Below are 23,570 nucleotides of genomic sequence, written 5' to 3'. Positions count from 1 at the left end.
AAAATCAGTGATTCTGTGATCTGTTGCTCCGGTAGAGCAGACTGGAGAATTGTGTTTTTTTCTCTCTCCATTCACTGCCGAACAGTCTGAAAATCACTTCTAGCACATAAAGGAACGCCGACAAAGCAGATTCTGACAATATATAAAAAACTAGTCCTGCTGCTGAATTGTGTTTAAGTGAATCTCTTTCTTTATGTTTGTTAAACCTTTCAGTTTGAACAAGTGGAACACTGAAATCCGGTCAGAGGAAACTTATGCAGATGGAACAAAGAAAATAAAATGTTTACCAATAATTGTAAGCGTAGGTGAAATAAAGTGAGAGACTAGCTTTTTTTCTATATAGTCAGAATCTGCTTTGTCGGCGTTCCTTTATGTGCTAGAAGTGATTTTCAGACAACGGCAGTGAATGGAGAGAGAAAAAAAAACACAATTCTCCAGTCTGCTCTACCGGAGCAACAGATCACAGAATCACTGATTTTGGGGTTTTATCATGGAGGAAGAGACACGACCCAAGACTCTACCAGAGGAACACAGAGCTTTAACCAGCAGCCAGTGCGTCCTGTCTCTGTGCCTCTGAGCCAGGCACTGCCCTCCGCCGGCTCCCTGGAGGAAAAGTGTCGGCTGAGTGTGTGAAATGGAAATGTGAGCGCAGATCTCGACCCCGAGGCGACCGACGCCTCCAGATGAATTGTGGGTAGCGGGGGAGCGGCTGCAGAGGGGCCGGCCTGTCAGCTGGCCTCACAGGAATCATAATGATAATAATGATGATGATAATAATAATAATAATGATAATAATAATAATAATAATAATAATAACAACAGCAGCGGAGACAACAGGCTGTAATTCTCAGAGTCTAGGACCTGGATAATTAGCTGAGAATGGAAACTAATTTATCACAGAGGAGCTGGCAGGAAGGATTCCCTCTCTGCCTCTATGTCTCTCTCTCTCTCTCTCTCTCTCTCTCTCTCTGCCTCTATGTCTCTCTCTCTCTGCCTCTATGTCTCTCTCTCTCTCTCTGCCTCTATGTCTCTCTCTCTCTCTCTTTGCCTCTATGTCTCTCTCTCTCTCTGCCTCTATGTCTCTCTCTCTCTCTCTCTGCCTCTGTCTCGCTCTCTCTCTCTCTCTCTGCCTCTATATGTCTCTCTCTGCTTCTATGTCTCTCTCTCTCTCTCTCTCTCTCTGTCTCTCTCTCTCTCTCTCTCTCTCTGCCTCTGTCTCTCTCTCTCTCTCTCTGCCTCTATGTGTCGCTCTCTCTCTCTCTGCCTCTATGTCTCTCTCTCTCTCTCTTTGCCTCTGTCTCGCTCTCTCTCTGCCTCTGTGTCTCTCTCTCTCTCTCTCTGCCTCGCTCTCTCTCTCTGCCTCTATGTCTCTCTCTCTCTCTCTCTGCCTCTATGTGTCTCTCTCTGCTTCTATGTCTCTCTCTCTCACTGCCTCTATATATCTCTCTCTTTCTCTCTCTCTCTCTGCTTCTGTCTCTCTCTCTCCCTGCCTCTATATATCTCTCTCTTTCTCTCTCTCTCTCTGCTTCTGTCTCTCTCTCTCTCTGCCTCTCTCTCTGCCTCTATATCTCTCTTTCTCTCTCTCTCTCTGCCTCTATGTCTCTCTCTCTGTGGCTCTCTGCCTTTCTCTCTCTCTCTCTTTATGTTTCTGTATGTCTCTCTCTCTACCTCTGTCTCTCTCTCTCTCTCTCTCTCTGTCTCCCTCTCCCTATTTCAAATTCAACTTCAAATTCAAATCAGCTTTAGGTTACCGAACAAAAAAACGAAAAATCAATTAAAAGAATGAATAAATAAATCTACAGGAACTCTTTGATTGTAAAGCCCTCCAGAGATAAACTTTTAAGATAAAATACCCAGAAGGCCTCGCTCTTTTTAATCATGTGGTCAGTATTGCCAGCTCTTTGGTTGAGTTTAATCCTGTTCAGCACCAATAAAACAGACGGAGGAAACATGGTGGTCAGTTTGTGTGGTGAGACTCACACACAGAAACATCAGTAAAAGCTCTGAATGTTTCCTGAAGCCGTTTTTTTTCCTCCGGCTGCCGTCGGCCCACAAAACAAAACCCTCCTGAGCCTCACCCGGATGAAACAACAGCATTAACTTCACAAATCCAAACTCTATTTGATGCGCAGAACTCGCTTTGAGCTACAGCGTGCATTTTTCACCGTGATTCGTTTTTTCCTCCTTCGGCGTTAACGCGGCGCTTCTGAATCTAATTCCGTTTGTCGCGGTTTAGATCCAATCTGTTTCTATTTGCTGCGGACGAACGGCGAAACTCTTCTCGCTTCTGTGCGTTTGTGTTTTGGGACGGTGGGATTTTTCGGAAATGAGTCGAAGCGAACGGCATCTCAGAACGGGCTTTTGGATTTCACACCGTTATCCCGGGCGTCAGCGTTTCCCCATCTCCCTCTCAACGTAGCGTGGCTTTTGCTTCTCGTTTCAGCCGTAACCTTTCTGCTCCGATTCCCAAGGCGCTTCTCCGGTGTTGAGCGTGAAGCCCGAGCCCAGTGGAGCAGAACAGGAGGTACACAGGGTAGAAAAATCTCCATCTTAACCCTGTCATTCAGTCTATTGTAGTCTATTATCAGATCAAGAGTAGAATCAGGAAGGACAGGGGAAAAGAAAATTAAAGAAAAACATATGGATTCACTCACAATGTGCCTCTAACAGTGGGAGTATTTGTTGTGTTCTTTTATCTTTCTATTTTACTTGATTTTATTCTTTTAATGCAATGCATTTAGCTTGTTTTTTTATATGAATTGTATCTTTTTATCTGTCTTTTATCTGCCTTCTATTGATGTAAAGCACTTTGAGCTGCATGTTGTGTATGAAAGGTGCTATACAAATAAAGGTTATTATTATTGAGTCATAAATCAAAAATCTCCATCTTAACAAGTCTCTTAACAATTTTCTTAAAATAAGTGAAAAAATCTGCCAGTGGGGTTTGACAGTTTCACTTGTTTCCAATGCAAATCAACTTGTTTGAAGAATTTAGTAGAATCAAGAGTCATTTTCTTGACAGCAGTGCAGTGATCTGCCTTATTCTGACTGGTTTCAACAGACTGACACTCTGTTCTAGAAAACTCCTGAAACAAGTGAAGCTGCTTTGGAAACAAGTGGAGTTATCTCTCCTCACTGCAGAATGTTTCTCTTGGTTTAAGAGAAATAAGATTTGAAGGCTGAATATGAGACTAAATGACTCGTTAAGATGGATGTTTTTTGCAGTGTGAGGTGGAAACCAGAGGAAACAGCAGCTGATGCAGTGTGCTGTTAGACGCCATCAGACCACTGCACTGCAACAAACGTCTATCTTAACAAGTGACAAGTGAAATTAACAAGTGAATCTTAACAAGTGAAATTAACAAGTGAAATGAACTGGTTACAAGCAAGTTGATGCGACTGATGTTCTGCATACAGAGATTAGAGCTGTTGCTAGTTTCCAGCTCCTGTCTCTTAAGTCCTTGGGTTATAATTTGATAACACTTTTCACTTTAACAGACTGGATCCTAGATATTTTAGAGTTTGTGAATGATGACCTGCAGGTGAGGATTTCTATTTGACGTCTTTATATCTAATTTTGGAATAGTGCTGTTCTGAATCGATCTAAAACAGGATGCATGCCGGTGGAAAAACAACGTGTCTCTCCTTGGAACGAGGACAAAATCACCTTGAGCACAAACTGCTCTAATAGGAAAGAAATACAGTGTTTAATGTACTTTAATGTTCTTTTCCTCCACCATATGCTTTGCCTGAGTTGATGAATGGCGTCCATCAGTGCCATTGATCGGAGGACTGGATAACCTTAACAGCAGATTGACTCTCGGGACAGATCTGGCAGGAAAGCACATACCACCCAAACACGAGGCCTTATGGCAAAACAATAATCAATCAAGGCCAATTATGGGCCTCCTATGGGGGAAAAATAACTAATAAGATTACCGTGCAGCTAAGGACAAATGGCACCAGTGAACCTGATTTCTTCTTGTTGCAGCAGTTTTCAGCTGCTACTCTTTCATTCAATATTCAATATACAGTTTATTCACATGTATAAGAACACACACACTGGAAAAAATCTCCATCTTAACAAGTCATTTAGTCTATTATTGAGTCCTAAAATTGTAATTGTCTTAAAAAAAAAAAAATTCTGCCAGTGGGGTTTGATAATTTCACTTGATTCCAATGCAAATCAACTGGTTTGAAGAATTTAGTAGAATCAAGAGTCATTTTCTTGATGTGATCTGCCTTATTCTGACTGGTTTCAACAGACTGACACTCTGTTCTAGAAAACTCCTGAAACAAGTGAAGCTGCATTGGAAACAAGTGGAGTTATCTCTCCTCACTGCAGAATGTTTCTCTTGGTTTAAGAGAAATAAGATCTGAAGGCTGAATATGAGACTAAAGACTTAAGATGGACGTGATTACATCCTTCGAATTGTTTTGTAAGTAAAGGATATTGTAGCTTGATAACTTCATGATAATTAATAACTGATATGAAATGCTGACTTTCACCCACTCCTGCCAGCAATCACTGTGGTTTCGTTGTATGAATGGAAATCCTCATATCTGATCAGATCTGAGCAGCTGATCCGTGCGCTCCTCATGTCAGCTGTCTGGTTTCACTGTGATCTGACGATGGATTTCAAAAGGTGAACGGCTAAAATTACTCTTCAAACAGGAAGCAGCAGGTCTGACATTACCAGCCGCCAAATGTCGGTAAAATGAGTAAGACTAGGTCAATTGTTTTAGGGTGTAACACAAAAGTAACGTAACAAGTAGAGTAATTAATTACTTTTCTCAGGGAGTAATAAGTAAAGTAATTAATCACTTTTAAGAAAAGTAACGAGCAATGGCTAATTTATGATTTATCCACCAGAGACTTGCGTTCATTGGGTCAAGAGGTTTTTGTTGTCACTGAACTTTTATTTATTACATCGTATCATGGTTGTATTGAATCCTGAACCCCAGATCACATATTGTACCCGTCCTTTACCTTTTACAATTGTCAAAATTAAACTAAATTAATAGACATATGTGTTTTTTTCCTATCCCATAAATCAAAAATTCTCTCGCGACCCTCTGGGGGGTCCTGACCCACAGGTTGGGAACCACTGGTCTAGATGAGGCAATGAACCCTCAACTGGAGCCGTGGAGTTTCCACCAGGAGCAGACTGGTTGGACTGGGCCGCTCCCAGTGTGACTGTGGGCCTTTATCAGTGTGAGGCAGCAGGCTGCAGCTCAGGCGGCTGATCCTGATGTGAAGAGTAATAAAGAATAAAGAAGAATAAAGTAGAGGAAGTGTGATGTCAGCAGGGTGTTTGCAGGTGAGCTGCCGCAGCACCTGCGGTGGGCGGAGACCCGGGAGCCGACGGCAGAGAAAGTTTGAAGACTTCAAAGGCGAAAGAGAAGAAAAGATATTTAATCTATCGTTAATAGGATTACCAGGCTCAGGAAATTATTATTTAAAAGACATTTTGATATTTCCTACATGGGTGTTAGCTCCTCGGCAGCTCAGAAGTATGAACGGGGAGTTCAAACGAGGAGGTTCCGGGCAAAAGACTCAATTCCGTTTGCCATGATATTATGTAAATGCCTCCTTAATCCGTGACAGTTTATCCCCGCCAATGAGGTCAGCGGCTCGGCGCCTCGGGAAACTTTCCCGTCTCTTGCCAGCCGGCCCGGGCCGCCGGCGAGGAGCGCTCCCCCCGCCACGTCACAGCGGCTCGGCTCATTACCGAATTAAACCGTGAGGAAGTCGGGGTTCGGCCCCGGGACCCTGCAGCGTGAACGGGGGACGCCGCGGTCGCCCGGGTCCGGCCCAGGTGTCGCTAATTGATTGTGAACTGTGTTGATTAGGGCCGGCTCGGCGGAGCGGAGCGGCTGATTTCATCTGGATAATGACAAGGGGCGAAGAGAGCGACACAGCTAGAGTGTATTAACATGTCAAGGTAGGGATGTGGAACAGTTTCATGGCCAGATATGTCATGATGTCACACGGCTAGAAGATATAATGATGTCACAGCTAGAATACACTACCAGTCAACAGTCTGGACCCACCTGACTGAATTTTCTGTGTTTCTCATTCTCTTAAAGCCATTTTGATCTAAAGTCTTCTGCTTAAATGCTTGAAATTTGTTTCTTAGACAAATATAAATAGTGAAGTTGATCCTATGTATGAATTTCTTTCCAAAGCCTTCGACTTTCCATCAAGGCAAAGTGCGACTACTTCAAATATAAGATAGCTTTGATTTGTTTAACACTTTTTTGGTCGCTGCATAATTCCATTTGTGTTATTTCATAGTTTTGAGTCTTTACTGTTATTCTAAAATGTGGAAAATAGTAAAAATGAAGAAAAATGCGTGTGTCCAAACTTTTGACTGGTAGTGTATATTATCTGCTCTGTGTGTTGGTTGGTTGGTGTGTAAGGAGGCAGATAGACAGACAGATAGATGTGTGTGTGTTGGTTTGTTCTGAGCGTCAACATGGCGGCGAGGCAGAAGAACAGGAAGCTTCACTCATAACGGAGCAACTTCATAGAAAAAAGAAGACTCTACTGTATGAATTCAATCAGAAACTGATCTGGAAACCTCCAGTCGCTCCACCAGGCTTTCTCTGGTTTATCTTTGTTTCGGTCGGACCGTCGTCTCTGTGTTCGCCGCTAGTTTCTCCAAAACAAACGTAGGAACGCCTCTGATTGGCTGAACTGACGATGAACCAGAAAAACTTGAACTGGGTTGAACTTTCTGTCCGTCAAAACGGATGGAAATCTGACAGACGGAGCGTCATCAGTCCCGTCTGACAACAGGCAGCTCTCACTGAAGATGAATTGAAATGAACATAAGCAGACGGTCGGCAGCATCAACCAACATCCACAAGACCAGGAAGCAGCAACAACACAGTCAACAAGTCAACGCAGATTCATATATAATATTGACACATGAAAGCAGTTTGCCGTGACCGGACAGTGTGTTGTAAATATTCAGAGTTATCCGGAGGTGATGCACAGCAGGACGTTCTTCCATTATTCAGTTTCTTTCACTGAGGGGAATCCAAATATCTTCCCGACACGGCTCGGAGGAGGAGTCGGGAGGAGAAGTGATCTCCTCGTCAGGCTCGGTGTTTTCTGCCAGGATGCCGCTAGCAAGAAAGTGAGTGCTAAAAACAAACTAGCAGGCCGGTAGCAGAGCATCAGAGAGAGACTGAGAATGAGAGTCTATGGAGCCGAGGCATGAGGAGCCAGGGACGCGCTCGGTTCAATCGGCTGTAAAAAATAAATAAATAAATAAAAAAGAAGAAATAAAAAATAGGCTTTTGATGCGTTCGACGGGCAGATTGAAATTCGAATATTGAAATTCGCTCTGACAGCCGTAAAGCTGCAATAAGAGAAGTTTTCTAACCAGTAGAGGGTGACAAAAACAGCAACACATTTGTAAATAACACACAGCAAAGCCACTGCACTACGGAGGCCTACCAGGGACAAACATTGCAAAGCACCGTGCACAAAAGGCTAACAGCTAAGCTAACCTGTACCTGCTGAGAAGTGTCACCGGTTACCAGTCTCACTTTGACAGATCTTTCTCCTGCTGAAGGTCACATGACCCACAATGACAAGTGAAGAGGCAGGGAGCAAGTTTACTAGTTTAACAGTTTACTAGTTTAACAAGTTTACTAGTTTAACATGTTTACTAGTTTAACAAGTTCACTAGTTTACTGAGTTTCCTCCCTCGCTTAAAAAAAAAATTGTAAAGCTCCGGGAGGGAGCGGGAGGAGCTTCGTTCAGGACCAGAATGTAGAGATTTCACATCGACTGCGACTCCTTGTAATGGAATTTATAGAATCGATTCCAAATGAAAATCAACACAAAAATGTAAGTTTTACGCCGGTTATATATTATATATAGTAAGTAAGAAAAGTAAATTAAAGAAAAACATATGGGTTCACTCACAATGTGCATCTAAAAGTGAGAGTATTTGTTGTGTTCTTCTATCTTTCTATTTTACTTGATTTGATTCTTTTAATGCAATGCATCTTGCTTGTTCTTTTATATGAATTTTATCTTTTTATCTGTCTTTTATCTGCCTTTTATTGATGTAAAGCACTTTGAGCTGCATGTTGTGTATGAAAGGTGCTATACAAATAAAGGTTATCATTATTATATATATATTATAGACAGACCTAAATCAGAATTAATTAATTACAAATTTGTTTAAAATAAACAGTTTCTTCGATTCCAGAGTTTGGAGTCAAGAGTGCAACAGGTGAAACAGCAGCACAGCTGGCTTCATATCATCATGTCTCAGTGAAATCTCCATTCAGCACACGTCAGCTTCAGGATTGGTCATAAGGTCTGATATCGTTTATTGCAGGTTTAACTCAGAGTCGAGCGCACGGAGGGCTGGAACTGAAAACACAGCCGGTGCGGACTAAACTCTGGAGTCCCTGCTCTCTGTCCCCGAGTCTCTCTGATCTCTGCAGGTCAATACGCACCTTAACCTGGCTTTCAAGGGCTTAGCGCCGGGGAATATCACATTGCCGAACGCTTCCGTCTCTCCGTCTGCCCGAGCCGCTCGGCGGGCCGCCGGTGTATCTGCGGCGGTTGTCATGGAGACGGGCTCCGACACTGATCCCTGTGTTATCCCGCAGCCGTCAGAGCAGCTCTCTGCGGGCCGAGGGTGCAGAGGAGATCATAACATCTGCTTCACTAGCTGCTTCCCTCTGAACAGCTGCAACACTGATCCACCGCCCGCTGCTGCCGGACAGTAACAGCGTTAAAACACTTTGTTACTGCACTTAAGTAAGATTTTGAAGTATCTGTACTTTACTCAAGTTTTTCTTTCACTTAAAGTCTCCCTGAAATGAACGCCTATTACTTTTACTTCCTGGAAAACAGAGTATCTTCATGGTGACATCATGCTGCACCAGGATGCGGAAATATAAATTTCTAACCAATAAAACCATCAGATTTTTTAACAGTCCCGCCCTAGTGGCTGAAATATACCACTACAACAACCCTTGAATAAAGCTTAATTTGCACCTCTGCACAAAGTAAACTATATCAATATGTTATTATATGCACCACCAGTGTAAATCTCCATGTCACCAGCTGAATATCATTAAACGTAGATCCAGGCAAAATATCACAAAGTTTAAGGTCATACGGAAAGCGGCGTGAGATCCAGATGTGTCTTTAACTTAATAAAAAAAATAAAAAAAAACACTTTAGGAGCTCCCGTTTCGCGCATGCGTAGTATGGTGGAATGTGACAGTGGTTTCTTCATTCATTGTTATATAATAATTATTGTAAATACTAGAGTATAAATATAATCATTATTATTCATTAATATTGTAAGTTTAGACAGTTGTACAAGTGTGCGAGATTAATTCCCGATCCCTACGCGTTTCTGCGTTAAAGTCGAGATGAAATGAAAAATGCCTTTTTAACCCTTTTAGATCACATCCCCGGTCATACTGTGCACCTATTTAACAATATATGCCAAAAAAAATACAAAAAATCAATTTCTTTGTATTCTTATATCAAAATTCAATCATGTTTTCTTCCTGTAAAACAAAATATGCCGTGTGCTTACGTAAGCATGCCCATAACCAATTTCAACCAATAATATCATGACATCCACCCATCAATCAATCTTCAACTTTTAGCACACAGAGCTAAGATTCATTAGTTAGCTAGCTAGCAACAGCATGGTACTTCGGTGTGTCTTCGGGTGTTATGACACGCCCACTTTTCAACATTCAAATCAAATTCCTCCCAACGTTACGTCCCGCCTGTCTTTCCTGTTTCACTCAGAAATACGTCACGATACGGAAGTTAGATACTCTCGAAATGCCGTTTCATCTCGACTTTAAGGATAGAATACCGTGTGCAGTCCCTATATTCCCAACTGAGAGTCTTCCAACTTCTACTTTTGAAAAGATTAATCAATTACAGTTTTGCCTACCGTCAATTGACTTGTAGTGTTTTTTATGTTGCATACACGGGCACTCAGCCATTTTGTTATTAGATTTGATGAAATCGAAGTAGCCTACTAGCTAAGCTGTTGAATTTTCATAAAATGGATATCCCAATATCACCGGCTATCCTTCATATCGAGACGGATTTGACCAGAGAACTGTCACCAGAAAAAATTGTTGACATCTACGCAGGGCGGAAAAAGAGACGTTTACTACTGCGTTAGGTAAGACGGCTGTTTATTTGAAGTGTGTGTGTGTGTAAGTTAGGATCCTGCAACGTGCTGTCCTCTGGTCTACTGGCAAGTCATCTATTTCCCCACTACTTAATTACTTTGCGTCGTACGGTATTGAATTATACAAGCCTGGTTTTGCATGTGTTCGTCGGTTGTTGTCTACTTTGTAATTTGTTGTGGTGTTTGGTCTGTTGGCTATAAGTGATCTATTTTGGCAGTGTGTGTGGCGTGGTGCAGCATAGCTGGGAACTGACAGGGATATAATAGTTTTTCTTTTGGTGCCCCCCCCCCCCCCCCAAGAATACAACTCAAACTCCACCTATGGTCCCGCCCCTCTGCCCCTCCCATCAAATCAAACTGCCTTTCTCTCCCTGACTCATATTCCATTGGTTTAGACTTTTGATTGATCCCTCACTGCATTATGTCCCGCCCCCGACTTTAAAGACTTTACTCTTACTCACTACATTTCAAAACAAAAATCTATACTTTTTTCTCACTACATTTTCAAAACAGACTCGTTCCTCTCTGGAAATCATCAACTGATTTTTTTTTTTTTTTTTCGATCCCGGAAGCAGCTGATCCAGAGCCAGATGTGATTGGCTGCTTGTTCAGCAAAGCGACACCAAAAAGAAGGGAAGGGACAGAGAGAGAAGCAACAAGAAAGCAGAGAATTAACGTTTACCAGATTATATTTTTAGATAAGTATTTGCACTTTTATTTATTTGAGTAAGGAATTTGTACCACCTCTGCTGCTGGTCCAACAGGATAGATTTCAGTTGGTAGTTTTGTTTTGGGAGTGGGCGGGGCAGAAGTACAGGAAGGACAAAACATGGCTGCTAAGAAGGCTTTGCTTTGTACCGGTGCTTCTTCGTAGAAAAAAGATGAAACAGACTCTACATACAGGAGAAATTCAGTAACAAAACAAGCTGGCAAACTGACAGTCATCCCAGCGCTCTGCCAGGCTTTCACCGTCTTATCTTTGTTTTGATGAAGAGTCGTACAACTACAGGATAGTGTTCACTGCATTAATTATATTTATTATTATTATTAATGGAAATCAATTGAAAATGATGTAGCCTAAACAGAAAGTCCTTCACTCTGCCTGTCCTTCTGTTTATTTAAACTAAGAGTCACATCAGCTGAACTGTACAGTAACCGAAGGAGAGCCGCTGCTCAGCACTCTGCTGATGGAAAACATTCAGACACAATGAGTCCATTCACACTGCCAATTCAAATCCTCTTTAGAAAAGAAAGTCGGCCCATTTGTTCGCCTTCTGTTAAGTTAAGATAAAGTAAAATAGACGATTCATAGGTTAATAACAAATAAATATGTATAGAAACAGCAGTAGTGCATTCCCAAAGTCTATTCATGAGAAGCTGTAAGATACTGTAGATACACTGTGACAGTAATTCCCATATTCTGATCCGGACCTGGGTCAGCTGGGTCAAACAGGATTTGCAAACACTTTTTCTTGTTGTGCAGCGTTCGTTTTGTCCTGCTTAAAGGGCCAGATGGGTGGAGTTTGTCATGTAGCCTAATGATATTTAGCACCGGGCTGAATTCATTCTTGAACGTTAAACAGTGGACTAAAACTGTAGTGTTGCAGTGCTGGAGGTCAGTCTGCAGAGCACAGGTTAAAAGTCTTTGACAACATTTTTACTCGGTCTTGACTCGGACAGAAAAGACTCGTAGACTTGTAGTGTCATTGTAATCAGCATCGTTAATAATCATAATCATCATAATCAACTTATCAGCTGAACCAAGTTCATAAAAATGAGTAGAAGAAGAAGAGTTTTCTCATCACATTTCCTCAGGCAGGTTGTTCCAAAGTTAAAAACACTGAAAATACTGGATTACCTTTTGTCTTTAATCTAGACTTTGAAGCAGATGAAAGTGCCTTGCTGTATCTGTGCTTCTGTATAAAGAAGCTAATAACTGTTTTTCTAACCCTGAACCAGAAGCAGCATGTTGGCCCCTGGTCAGCAACACCGTCCTGTAACCTGAAGCTCACAGGTTCAGATCCCCTCAGTCTGGATGAGAGCGTTTTCAGCTAAACGCCTGAGATGTGAAATGTAAATCGGCCGGTGTATTTGCTCAATGGAAGTTTTTACTGTGTCAATCAAAGGTCAATTAGCCGGCGGTGTGTGATCAATTAACTCTTAGGGGTTAGTGGAGAGTGTAATGAGATAGCAGTGATTAGCCCTGCTTGTGCGTGAGCTACAGGCGTTATTGATCGAGGGAAATATCGGATCGTGCGGTGTTGGTTTAGTTGCTAACTGGATGCCTGTTCAGCCCGAGTGTTTCTGTGGGATTAGAGAAGCCGTGTTCAGGTTCAGGCTGCTGACCGGGCGATTTCACCTGAGTCGCCTCACTGTTCGTAACACTCGCTGGGCAGCAAGTTCTAACCAGAGGTCGTAGAAGTACACAAACTCCTTACTCAAGTAAAAGTGCAAATACTCATCTAAAAAAATACTGTGGTAAAAGCTGAATAACCATTTCAAATCACATTTGGCTCTTGATCAGCTGCTTCCAGGATGAAAAGTGTCTGATGTAGAAAAAAACAAATAAAATCAGCTGATGATTTCCTGAGAGTAACGAGTCTGTTTTGAAAATGAAGTGAGTAGAAAGTATAGGTTTTTCTTTTCAAATGTAGTGAGTAAAAGTAAAAAGTCTTAAACTTGAGTGAAGTACTTTATCTGTATTTTTATGTTTTTACATCGTCGTTACGTCGTTTTTGCGTCGACGCATCACTTTGTTTTAAGGGTCACGAGCCAAAAAGGTTGAACAGCTCGGCTGCAGACCGCTGTCCCAGTGTGACGGCAGTCTGAGTGCTGCAGTCTGAATCTGAGTCTCAGTACATTAGTCCACCTGACCAGAGGGAAATGACTTGGATGGAGTTTTACTTTAATGCCTAGCAATCCAAAAGTTGCAGCCGGGGGATGCTGCATGCACCGCTGGACTCCTTTAAAACCCATCAGACATTAAGCACAACCTCCAAATCTTCCCTTCAGCAGAAAAACAAATACTAACACAGGAGCACACTGTAAAAAAATAAGAATAATAAATAAAAAAATAGCCGTGTTAACAAGTCATTTAAGCTAGACCTGAAGTCTTGTTTTTCTTAAAACAAGAAAATTGCCAAAAGGGATGAGATACAGAACATGTGTTCCAATGTAAATCATATTGCTTCAAGAATTTTCTTCCACAATCGAGTAACTTAAGGTTGAAACAAGCAGAGAAATCCCTGCACTAAAAACCAATGAAATGATCTCATCCCATTGGTGTTTTTTTCCCACTCATTTGAGAAAGAAACAGATTTTCTCCTCAGCAGAGCAGAGGGATGTTTGTGTGTCTTGGAGAAAGTTCATGTTCCTCCCCCGCTGCTTCAGATTATCTCTTCTCGCGCCCGGAGTCGCCGGCGGCGGTGCGAGCCGCGTGAAGGCAGGCGGAGGATCGCCGGGTGCCAATCAGCCTCTGATTGATCTGATTGATCCATTAAATACCGTGGAGAGACGGAGCGAGGAGCGGCGGGTCTTCAGCCGCCTCACAGCGTGCTGGAAACCTCCACTCAATTATTAAAGGCCTGAGGCGACACAACCCCCCCGATCCCACACACACACACACACACACACACACACACACACACACACACACATGGCGCTAATCTCCAACATACATGTTACAGCTTATGAATTTCAATACACCACTTACAATCTAATTAATGTGCAAGCTCTTGTCTGGGCCGGGTGCAATAACAATTTAATCAAGAGGCCTGGGAGAGAGAGAGAGAGCGAGCGAGGCTTGATTACAACACAGCGACCAGCGGAGAAAAAAACATCGGTGTACTTTAGTAGTAATTACATGGAGAATCAATTACAGTAGCTGTCATCAACAAAACATGTGCTGGTTCTGCCATGTTAAAAAATGCCGTGCTTCCCTCTGGACTTCATGATCATATCAGAGGGAAACGGCGGGCTGCAGTTTGGCTGTTAGACATGAATTGTTTGGTTTATTTTCTGTCTTCTGGCAGGAAAAGAGAGCAGCGAGACAGAGAGACAGCTGCCACCAGCATGCTGGCAGTCTGACCTCTGACCTCCTGCCTGGGGCGAGGCCGTCTGACGGAGCTCAGATGTTCCTGATGCTCATCCAGACTCCAGGTGAGGCGGTTCAGGTGTTCACTTGACAACAGAGAAGTCAAAAAAAAATGAAGGATTTCTATTCCAAAAACGCCAGATATCCATTTTGGAAAAAATATAATTACCTGAAATGCATCATTGAACTTCTCAAATGTAGAGGATCCAATCTGTAAATGTGTTATTTTGTCAACCAAAGGCTTCAGGTAGCGACCGTCCTTTCAAAAGTGGCAGAATTTGATTACGCTTTCTGCCATCAATCCTAGAGAATTCATTCAAACAGCCGACACCTCACTGTGCAACGAAGCTCTTCAAATATAAAAGCATTATTATCAGAATACGCCTCCGGTACGAGGTAATCTGTCACTCCGCTGTGAGCTTTACTGTCCTGCTGCTTGCTCTCCAGCCAGTGAATATTTGCAGAGTGAAATCCTTGTTCAGCTGTAGGCGGATTAGATCACAAGATGGAGTGGCCTTGTTTGGTGTTTGTTCCATTAACAGTGGGCCTGATATCTAAAAATGATGCCTATCGCTACCATGACGATTTTTGGTATCAGTGTTGATTTTTAGATGGATGTGATGTAGGCCTACTTGCTGCATTTCTTGTCTTTATCATCCTTGATTTGATCTGTATTCGTGTTCCCTATAAATCACTTTGTGCTCTATGAAATGACACTTGAGTATGGATTGTTGTGCGGATCGTTTTTCACATCAGAACCAGAACCAGAACAGAAGAGAGGAAACCCACCTGACTCTCTGGAGATCTGGACGAAGGCCTCGACGCCGCTCTCGCCGTAGTTCCCCTCGGAGGCGAGCGTGGAGACGTAGTTCCAGCCCATCGCCGTGACGATGTCCAGCATGGCCTGCGCCTGGTAGGAGTCCGGAGGAACGACTCGAGAGAAGAAGTCGTACCGCGTGTTGTCGCTCAGCTCCGGAGCCGTCGACGCGTAGCTGATCTGAGGGATCTGAGGAGACACACAGGGTTAGAAATACTGCAAGTACTACTGCAAGTACTACTGCAAGTACTACTGCTAATACTGAGGGATCTGAGGAGACAGACAGGGTTAGAGATACTGCAAGTACTACTGCAAGTACTACTGCTACTGCAAGTACTACTGCTAATACTGAGGGATCTGAGGAGACAGACAGGGTTAGAGATACTGCAAGTACTACTGCAAGTACTACTGCTACTGCAAGTACTACTGCTAATACTGAGGGATCTGAGGAGACACACAGGGTTAGAGATACTGCAAGTACTACTGCAAGTACTACTGCTACTGCAAGTACTACTGCTAATACTGAGGGATCTGAGGAGACAGACAGGGTTAGAGATACTGCAAGTACTACTGCAAGTACTACTGCAAGTACTACTGCTAATACTGAGGGATCTGAGGAGACAGACAGGGTTAGAGATACTGCAAGTACTACTGCTACTGCAAGTACTACTGCTAATACTGAGGGATCTGAGGAGACAGACGGAGTCAGTGATACTGCAAGTAGTACTAATACTGCAAGTGCTACTACTAATACTGAGGGATCTGAGGAGACAGACAGGGTCAGTGATACTGTAATACTGCACATACTTTTACTAATACTGCTACTGCAAGTACTACTGCAACCAATACTGCAAGTACTACTGCTACTGGAAGTACTACTGCTGATAATACTGAAAGTGCTACTGCTACTGCAAGAACTCCTACTAATACTGCAAGTACTACTGCTACTAATACTGCAAGTACTACTGCTGCTAATACTGCAAGTACTACTGCTACTGAAAGTACTACTGCTACTAATACTGCTACTGCAACTAATACTTCTGCTAATACTGCAAGTACTGCTACTAATATTGCAAGTACTACTGATGCTAATATTGCTGTTACAAGTACTACTAATACTACTGCTGCTACTGCTAATACTACTACTACCACTGCTGCTATTACTGTTACTACTAGTACTGCTACCATTGCCACTATCAGTACTACTACTACTACTAATACTACTACCGCCGCTGCTACTAATAATAACTCAGATTTCTTAAAAAAAAAAAGTTACAAAGTGCTGGAGAATAAAAAGAGCAAAACAAATATTTTCACACATTTACATCATGATGTTATCCAGACAGACTTGTAGAATAAAGTTTCCCGTCCTGGATCAGTAAAATAAGTAAAAATGTAACCAACAGGAACATCATGAGAGCAAAGTGTGAGGAAGGGCAACAGAAGAAGAGCTGAGGAGACATGGAGGGGATTTTGTTTTAATAATCATCTATAATAAGGAACGCTGCCCAGAGCTCACTGAGGCCGACTCAGCAAAATTCAGAAACCATGTTGGATTCGCCGCATCAGTCCCACTGCAGCATGATGAGATCAAAACAACTTATCAGCTGAACCAAGTTTAGAAAAACGAGTTTTAAGTTGCGTCTTAGAAGAAGAAGAGTTTTCTCATCATGTTTCCTCAGGCAGGTTGTTCCAAAGTTAAAAACACCGACTTTGAAGCAGTAGAAAGAAGGTAGAACTGTTTTTCAGAGCTGTACGTGGTGAAGTTATCTGGATGTAAGCGTGTCTCCAGCTGTGATGAGAGTGTTGTTCACATCCACAAAGTGATGTATTCTGATTGTGTGTTAAAGTGAAAACACTCCCTCAGATCCTCACTGTCAGATCTCATCAGTCTGTGATGTTCAACACATTCCAGGAGTTATTTAGTGATGAAGTGTTCCCAGAATGCTTTTTAACAACCACAAAAGAAGAAGGGGCGTGAGCTTTATATGTACATGGAGAGAGCGATAGCGATAGTGGAGCGAGAGCTTTTCCAAACCCTCATCCTGTCTCTCTGCTGCAGTGCATTCTGGTCTCTCTCCTGCTCCTGTGGTGGAGAAACTGGTCTCTCTCCTCTTCTACGATGGATTTCTCCCTGTATGATTGTTGAACGTCTCTTGGTGCAAAATGGCGGCTCTAGAAAGAAGCCCTCGCTCTTTGATTCTGAGGGACTGACACCAAAACCTGACGTTTACCGCTGATGTTTTACATCCTGAAACATTTTCTCATATCAAACTCCATTGTAGCTGCTGGAAACATCTGGAGGTGACGTCATCTCGTCTACGATTGGCCGGTTATCCACCAAGAAGAAAAACACAACAAACTACTGAATGGAGCCAGGAATGAAAAGCACATTTTTAACAGTGCTAAAGTGTTTTAGGGTGGATTTTTCCTTTAATTTATTAAAATGATACTATACAGTATAACTCCCAAAACATTTCTGCAGTAGCTTTGCCAAAATATTAAAATAAAACACTCAGGAAACAGAGCAGGAAACTTGACCTTCTGCAGCTTCCTCTCGTTCAGTTTCTTGTCAGCCGGCTGCAGCGGAGCTCAGATCCGCAGGCTGGAATTAGCGAGGCGGACCGGAGAGATGGAGGGGGAGCGGGTCATAGATCCACCGCCAGACAGTCAGACAAGCCCGGGAAGATTGGATAATGGTCCTTTAGAGAACGATTGAAGGACTGATTGATTTCACTTCAGTCAAAGGCCAGTGTGAATGGGGTGAGACCCGCAGACTGTCTCATTGGGATGCAGAGAGGAGGGGGCAGCGGAGGGAAGACAGACAGCCAGAGGCCTGCCAGCAATACAAATGTCAGTCACGGGCTGGCAGCTCCGGCCGGCTCTGTAGATCCACAGACAGCAACAAATTAAAAGCCCTGTAAATACAAACGTGTCCGGCCGCTAGGCAGCGCCGCTGAAGCGCTAACATTAGTGCGGCGCTCGAGGATTAACCCTCTAACTCGGGGTGAACTTTTATCTCTTCAATTCAATTTCTCACACACGCCGGCAGGAAGGTTCGGGGGCGATATCACATTATCTAAGAAAGAGCGGGGCTTAATGAATAGCTGTAGGCAACGAGTAAGTAAGTCTTCACGTTTAATGAATTTATTTTGTTGGGTGATTAAGATCTGGGTTGAAACCAAGACCGGCTCTCACTGCTTCCAGCGGCTTTATAATGAGATCCAGTGGCTGTTTGATAAACCGCACAGCCAGGATGAACCTTCAGGGTTTTTCTTTCACTTAACTTGAACTTCACCGGGTCATGTCTGTTGATTCAGTTTCATGACCTGCAGGCCTCTGAAACCTGCTCTATACTACGATTTTACTGTACAAAAAATTATTTTCAGTTTCAATTAAAATATAATCTTTCTTTTCTTTGTTTCTGACACTAGGAGTCTCTCAGTAGAGTCAAACCTTCACCAACACTGAACAATCCTCCATCTTCAAAGCTGCAGCCTCTGTAACGGTTTCTGTTTGTTTATCGTTTGTCTTCCTTGTTTGTTTTTCCCACAAAATCGCATGTTTAGCAGCCGACTTGGAAGTCCTAGATGTCGGACTTTCCAACCAGCACATAAACGCAACATAACAGTTAAATAATAGCAGCTGAACAAACAAAAACTGTCTTATTGGAGAAATCCCAGATTCGGATCAGCACCAAAATCGAATCAGCTGATTGTTGGGCGGAGAGAGAGAGATCTGCCCACCAGGCTTCAGATAAATGTGTTTGTTGCTTTTTGAGAAATCTTGCTCACTGACAGACAGACAGGCAGACACTCAGCACTTTTAAAACTTATCTAAAAACATATTTGTTTAGCATTGCTTTCAATTGGCCACTGTTTTTACTGCTTTTTCATTTTGAAATCTGCTAATTTTCTAGTTTCTGTCTCACTATGTTTTAACTCTTATGTTTTACATGATTTCTAAACTGTCTAATGTTTTAAATTGATCTGTTTTTCTCTCACTCTGTATTTTTTCCTCTATTTATTGTAAAGCACTTTGAGCTGCATTTTATGTACGAAGGGTGCTATATAAATAAAGCGTTATTATTATTATATTATTATTAGAACGTTTGCAGAGTCAGCTGGGCTACACAGGTCCGCTGCTGCCTGCAGATCGGTGGTTTTGGTGTTTTCGGTGTTTTCGGTGGTTCTGGTCTGACAGCAGTGACATACAGCAGCGAGCTCCACAGCCTGCGGAGGATAGGTCAGATCCAGCCGGCGTCTGAACTCATCAGTCAGAGCAGATCAGATCCGCCGCTCACCGCTGAGATGCATCGGGGTCACAGCCGGGTAAAGCAGATATGAACGGCATTATTTCCTCATACATCATGCTGACCTCCGCAGATCTAATCTTTTCTAGCATTCAGTAGGCCAGGTCTCTGCCTGCACACACACACTCACATTCAGTACTTTAAAGCATATGCTCAAGCAAGCTAAAATAACTGGCTATATTAGAATATAATGGAGATTCACCATTAACATTAATCATGCATTGAAATTCTGCAGGGAGCGCAGGCTGAGCGGACTCCAGTGGAGTTAAAAATGCACATTCAGGTGCTATACCATTAAAAACACATGACTCCTCCTCATAAAGAGACCCACGTTGTTTCTTTAATGCGTTGTGTTCTCTGCTGGCTGCGCAGCACATCTAAATATCATGACGGATAATATAATATCACTATTCAAGTTGAGAAAGAAAATTGAAATCACCAAATTGCAGCAATTATAATAATGGTGATGTCATTTGCGAAATTAGTGACTTACTGTAGGCATGCAGCGCTCCAAATGTGCCATTAAATAAATTATACTCTCAGAGAGGAAAATCAAACTTGTGCCCCGCTGGTGGCTTCCTAAGGATTCCCTACAATAGCAGATTGGAGGATTGCCACTTTAATTAGCAGGCTAACTGGCAACCCGCTGATCAGCAGCACTCACGCTCACATCTTGATCCTTGCAGCAGTTTAATCATCGGTTTAAAAAACATCACTGTGAAATAACATAATGTGCTATTTGGTGGATGACGTGAGCAAAAATTTGTCACAGTCGGCGTTCGTGTTTAGCAGGAGAAGCCCCAGTGGGAGTTGAACCCCCAACCCAGGCAGTGTTAGTGTCAAACCGATCGCGCCACAGAGGGCTTTTATTGTGAAAGAACAGCAGAGGAGGGGTTGTGTCTTGACCAGATTCATTAATATGCAGAAGTTGAGCTTATGTGCTGTTTTCCATTGTTTCCTTTGTGTGCTTTTCACTGATTGCTCAAATTTACGAGCAATTTTGTACACAATTTAAGACCAAAACATTTTTTATTTTATTTTTTTTACAGTGCACATTATGATGATGATGATAATACTTTATTGTCAGATCCAGTCTGAAATTTTTCTTGCATCACAGCAGCTCCATTTGCAACATCACAAAAAAAGACAAAAATTAAGACAGGACACAAAGATACATACATTCAACATATCATTACAATTACAAAAGACAGTATTCAAGGCCCTTCAACGTACATTTGATCTGGGATTAAGCTCTATATTTAATTTTAGGATTGACTGGTGTACAAAAGAGTGCTTCAGTCTAACCCTATTATGTGGAATGGGGGGCGGGCTTAAGGGTGGGATTGTATTAAAAAAAAGAAAAATCAAATTTTGTGAACTTATCTCTGCAAGTATATCTACTTTCAAATTCGTAATAAAAACACAGTTAAAAAAAATCATCATATATCATCATACATTCAAACCTCTAAGATTTATGTCAACCAAAAAAGTTGAGTGAACTCTATTCTGCATATAAATAGGTGGTAAAGAGAGTTTAGGTGTGTTTACCCTCTGCTGCACGGCTGCTAAACACGACATGCTTTACAGAATGGGAAAAACAAGCAGGTGACAGAATCCGCTCGGTGTCGGAGGGGTCGGCGGTTAGAGAGGCCGACCCGTAACTGAAGGTTTCAAGTTCAATCCCATCAGCAGCTTGACTTTACAGCTGATGACTGATTTTCAAGACCGGACCGAATCCACGCTCCACGGTAAAGTCTGAGCTGATGTGGCTCTGTGGCGGCGGCTCAGAGGAAAGCCAATCCACGCCGCACAACAAAACCATCAGTGTTAAAAACCAACTGTTTTTATAACGCCACACCCGTCAATGTTAATTTAACGCTTTTAGATAGTTTTTTGAACAGCCAGAGCCACATCAGCTGCATGAGACAAACAACTCTCCAGTCAACACTTATCAGCTCAAAGTAATAGTCACTGATAAGTTAACACTCATTAACACGGGATAATTTGCTGTGAACATGACTTTAAGGCCGATTACAGACACGGTTTGGCATCATGACCAAATCCACGCTACACAGAACATCCTGAGCTGATCTGGCTCTGAGGCAAAACCATCAGACGTGTTAATGAAGTCTGACGGTGTGGACTGAAACCCCGACACGATGTTAAAGGCATACTGAGGAGGATTTTGCCGGTTGTGGTTTGTAAACACGACTTTCAAAGTTGACTCCTCCTCTCTAGCTCAACAAGACGTGAAGCCACGCCCCCTGAACGCGGCCAGAACGGTACAAAACACAAACACAACGAGGCAAAACGCCAAGCAGACGAGGCTCGCTCCAAAACCAGACTGACAAGTTGGCAAGTACTGAAGGAGAGGATGAGGATGAAGAGCGACGTGGAGTTGGTCTGTTTTCTGTTGGACAGGTAGCTGCCGGTTAGCTTAGCTAGCTAGCTAGGTATCAGCTTTATCAGCGTCGTTATCAGCTTTTTAACGAAGTTACACTAACAGCGGTAGCTAGCTGCAGCTCACACACACACACTAACTCTGACCAGTTCCTCTGTGTTAGAGTTCAGCCAGCGAGGCTTTTAGAGATAAAAGGACTCAGCAGTGGTTTTGGTTTTGGTTGCAGGACTCACCTGCTGACAAAAGGTCGACGCCCGGAAACGTCCCGAACATTCAGGAATAAGAAAATAAAGGCAGGAGGCAGCAGGCTCTCTGCAGACACACACTGTCACACACACACACACACACACACACACACACACACACTGTCACACTAGTGATGGGAAGTACGGCTCTTTGAAGGGAACCGGATCTTGTGGCTCCGTTCGTTTCCTTCTTCGTTCTTTGTGTGTGTGTGTGTGTGTGTGTGTGTGTGGGGGGGGGGGGGGCACTTTACGAGTGGCAGGTTTACAGCGCTAAATCTAATAATGCACCTACTAGTCGCCCAATGACTGGCACAGAGGACTGTAACATCTGCATATTGGCAAATGACATGAATAACACCTGAAAATATATGATACGATATATGATACTCTACCTACTTACCTACCTATCTTTTTTATTTCGTTGACATTTATTTACACTCCCTTCTTTTACGGCTGCTGTGGTGTTTTTTTATTGAATCCAGTCACATCATATTGATAACATCGCAGACATCCTCCTTATTTCAAGGTTTTGTTTGTTACAGTACAAATTGTTCCAGAAAATCATCTGAAACAAGTAGAAGTGAACTGGAAACGAGGAACATTATTCCACACCGCCGGCAGATTGTTTTTCACTTATTTAAGAAAAATTAGATTTAAGAGTCAAAACTAGATTAAATAACTTGAGATGGACATTTTGTTTTGCGGCTGGTGCCTGCAGGCTTGTCAGAGAAACTCCCACACACCCAACCGCCTCCTGCAGCAAGTAATGGGATTCATTAAGTATTTACCGAGCCTGGGGGGAGCGAGTCGCTCTGTGTTTGCTTCTCGGCGACACCGTGATATTGTGTTTCACGTTCCACCACAAAGACGACTCAGTCAAACAAACCCTGTTGTGCTTGTTTTAACATGTCTGGAAACACGTCTCCTCCAGGTTAGTTTCAGTTTCAGCGCGTCGTGTTGAACCTGCAGCAGCGGAGCGAGGTCCAACATCTCTCTGACTGTTGGTTTCAACTCGTTTGTTCCCATGTGAGCCGGCAGTAGGGCCGCAACTAACGATTATTTTCATTGTCGATTAATCTGTCGATTATTTTCTCGATTCATCGATTAGTTGTTTGGTCTATAAAATGTCAGAAAATGGTGAAAAATGTCGATCAGTGTTTCGGATAATTCATTTAATATCATGAAATAAGCTGATAGGTCTGGAAATGAGATGAAATCACTGTCTCAAATCGCTGCTGTCATTCCAGTCGCTGTGCGTCCAGGCTGCAGAGGAACTCCCCAGGGGGCGGGGCTTCCTGGGTCCTACTCATTCCTACGATGTACTCCTATCTTCATGAACAGGAGGAGTTTCACCATGGAGCCTACGCCAAAGTTTCCAACACGTTTCACTTCTGAATAAAGTTTGCACAGAGTGGGGATTGTGGAGACGGAGCTTCCTCTATAGACCATTTTCTTATTTCTGACTAAAAAGTACTTGAATACACGATGAGTTGTATTTAC

At 42.8% G+C, this 23,570-nt stretch overlaps 1 protein-coding gene across 1 annotated transcript in view; it reads right to left on the bottom strand.

The window, feature by feature from the left end:
- LOC139924214 (metabotropic glutamate receptor 8-like) overlaps positions 1 to 23,570 on the bottom strand; it is a 186,358-nt gene that overhangs the window by 102,288 nt on the left and 60,500 nt on the right. Inside the window, exon 2 of the mRNA XM_078282874.1 lies at positions 15,085 to 15,301. Within this exon, the coding sequence (XP_078139000.1) occupies positions 15,085 to 15,301 (217 nt within the window). The remainder of the gene's footprint in view (positions 1 to 15,084; positions 15,302 to 23,570) is intronic.

Source organism: Centroberyx gerrardi, chromosome 4 (assembly GCF_048128805.1).
Source record: "Centroberyx gerrardi isolate f3 chromosome 4, fCenGer3.hap1.cur.20231027, whole genome shotgun sequence".
In the NCBI taxonomy this organism is placed as follows: Eukaryota; Metazoa; Chordata; class Actinopteri; order Beryciformes; family Berycidae; genus Centroberyx; species Centroberyx gerrardi.
The sequence above is the reverse complement of the archived record's forward strand: the minus strand, read 5'-3'. Positions and strand labels throughout refer to the sequence as shown.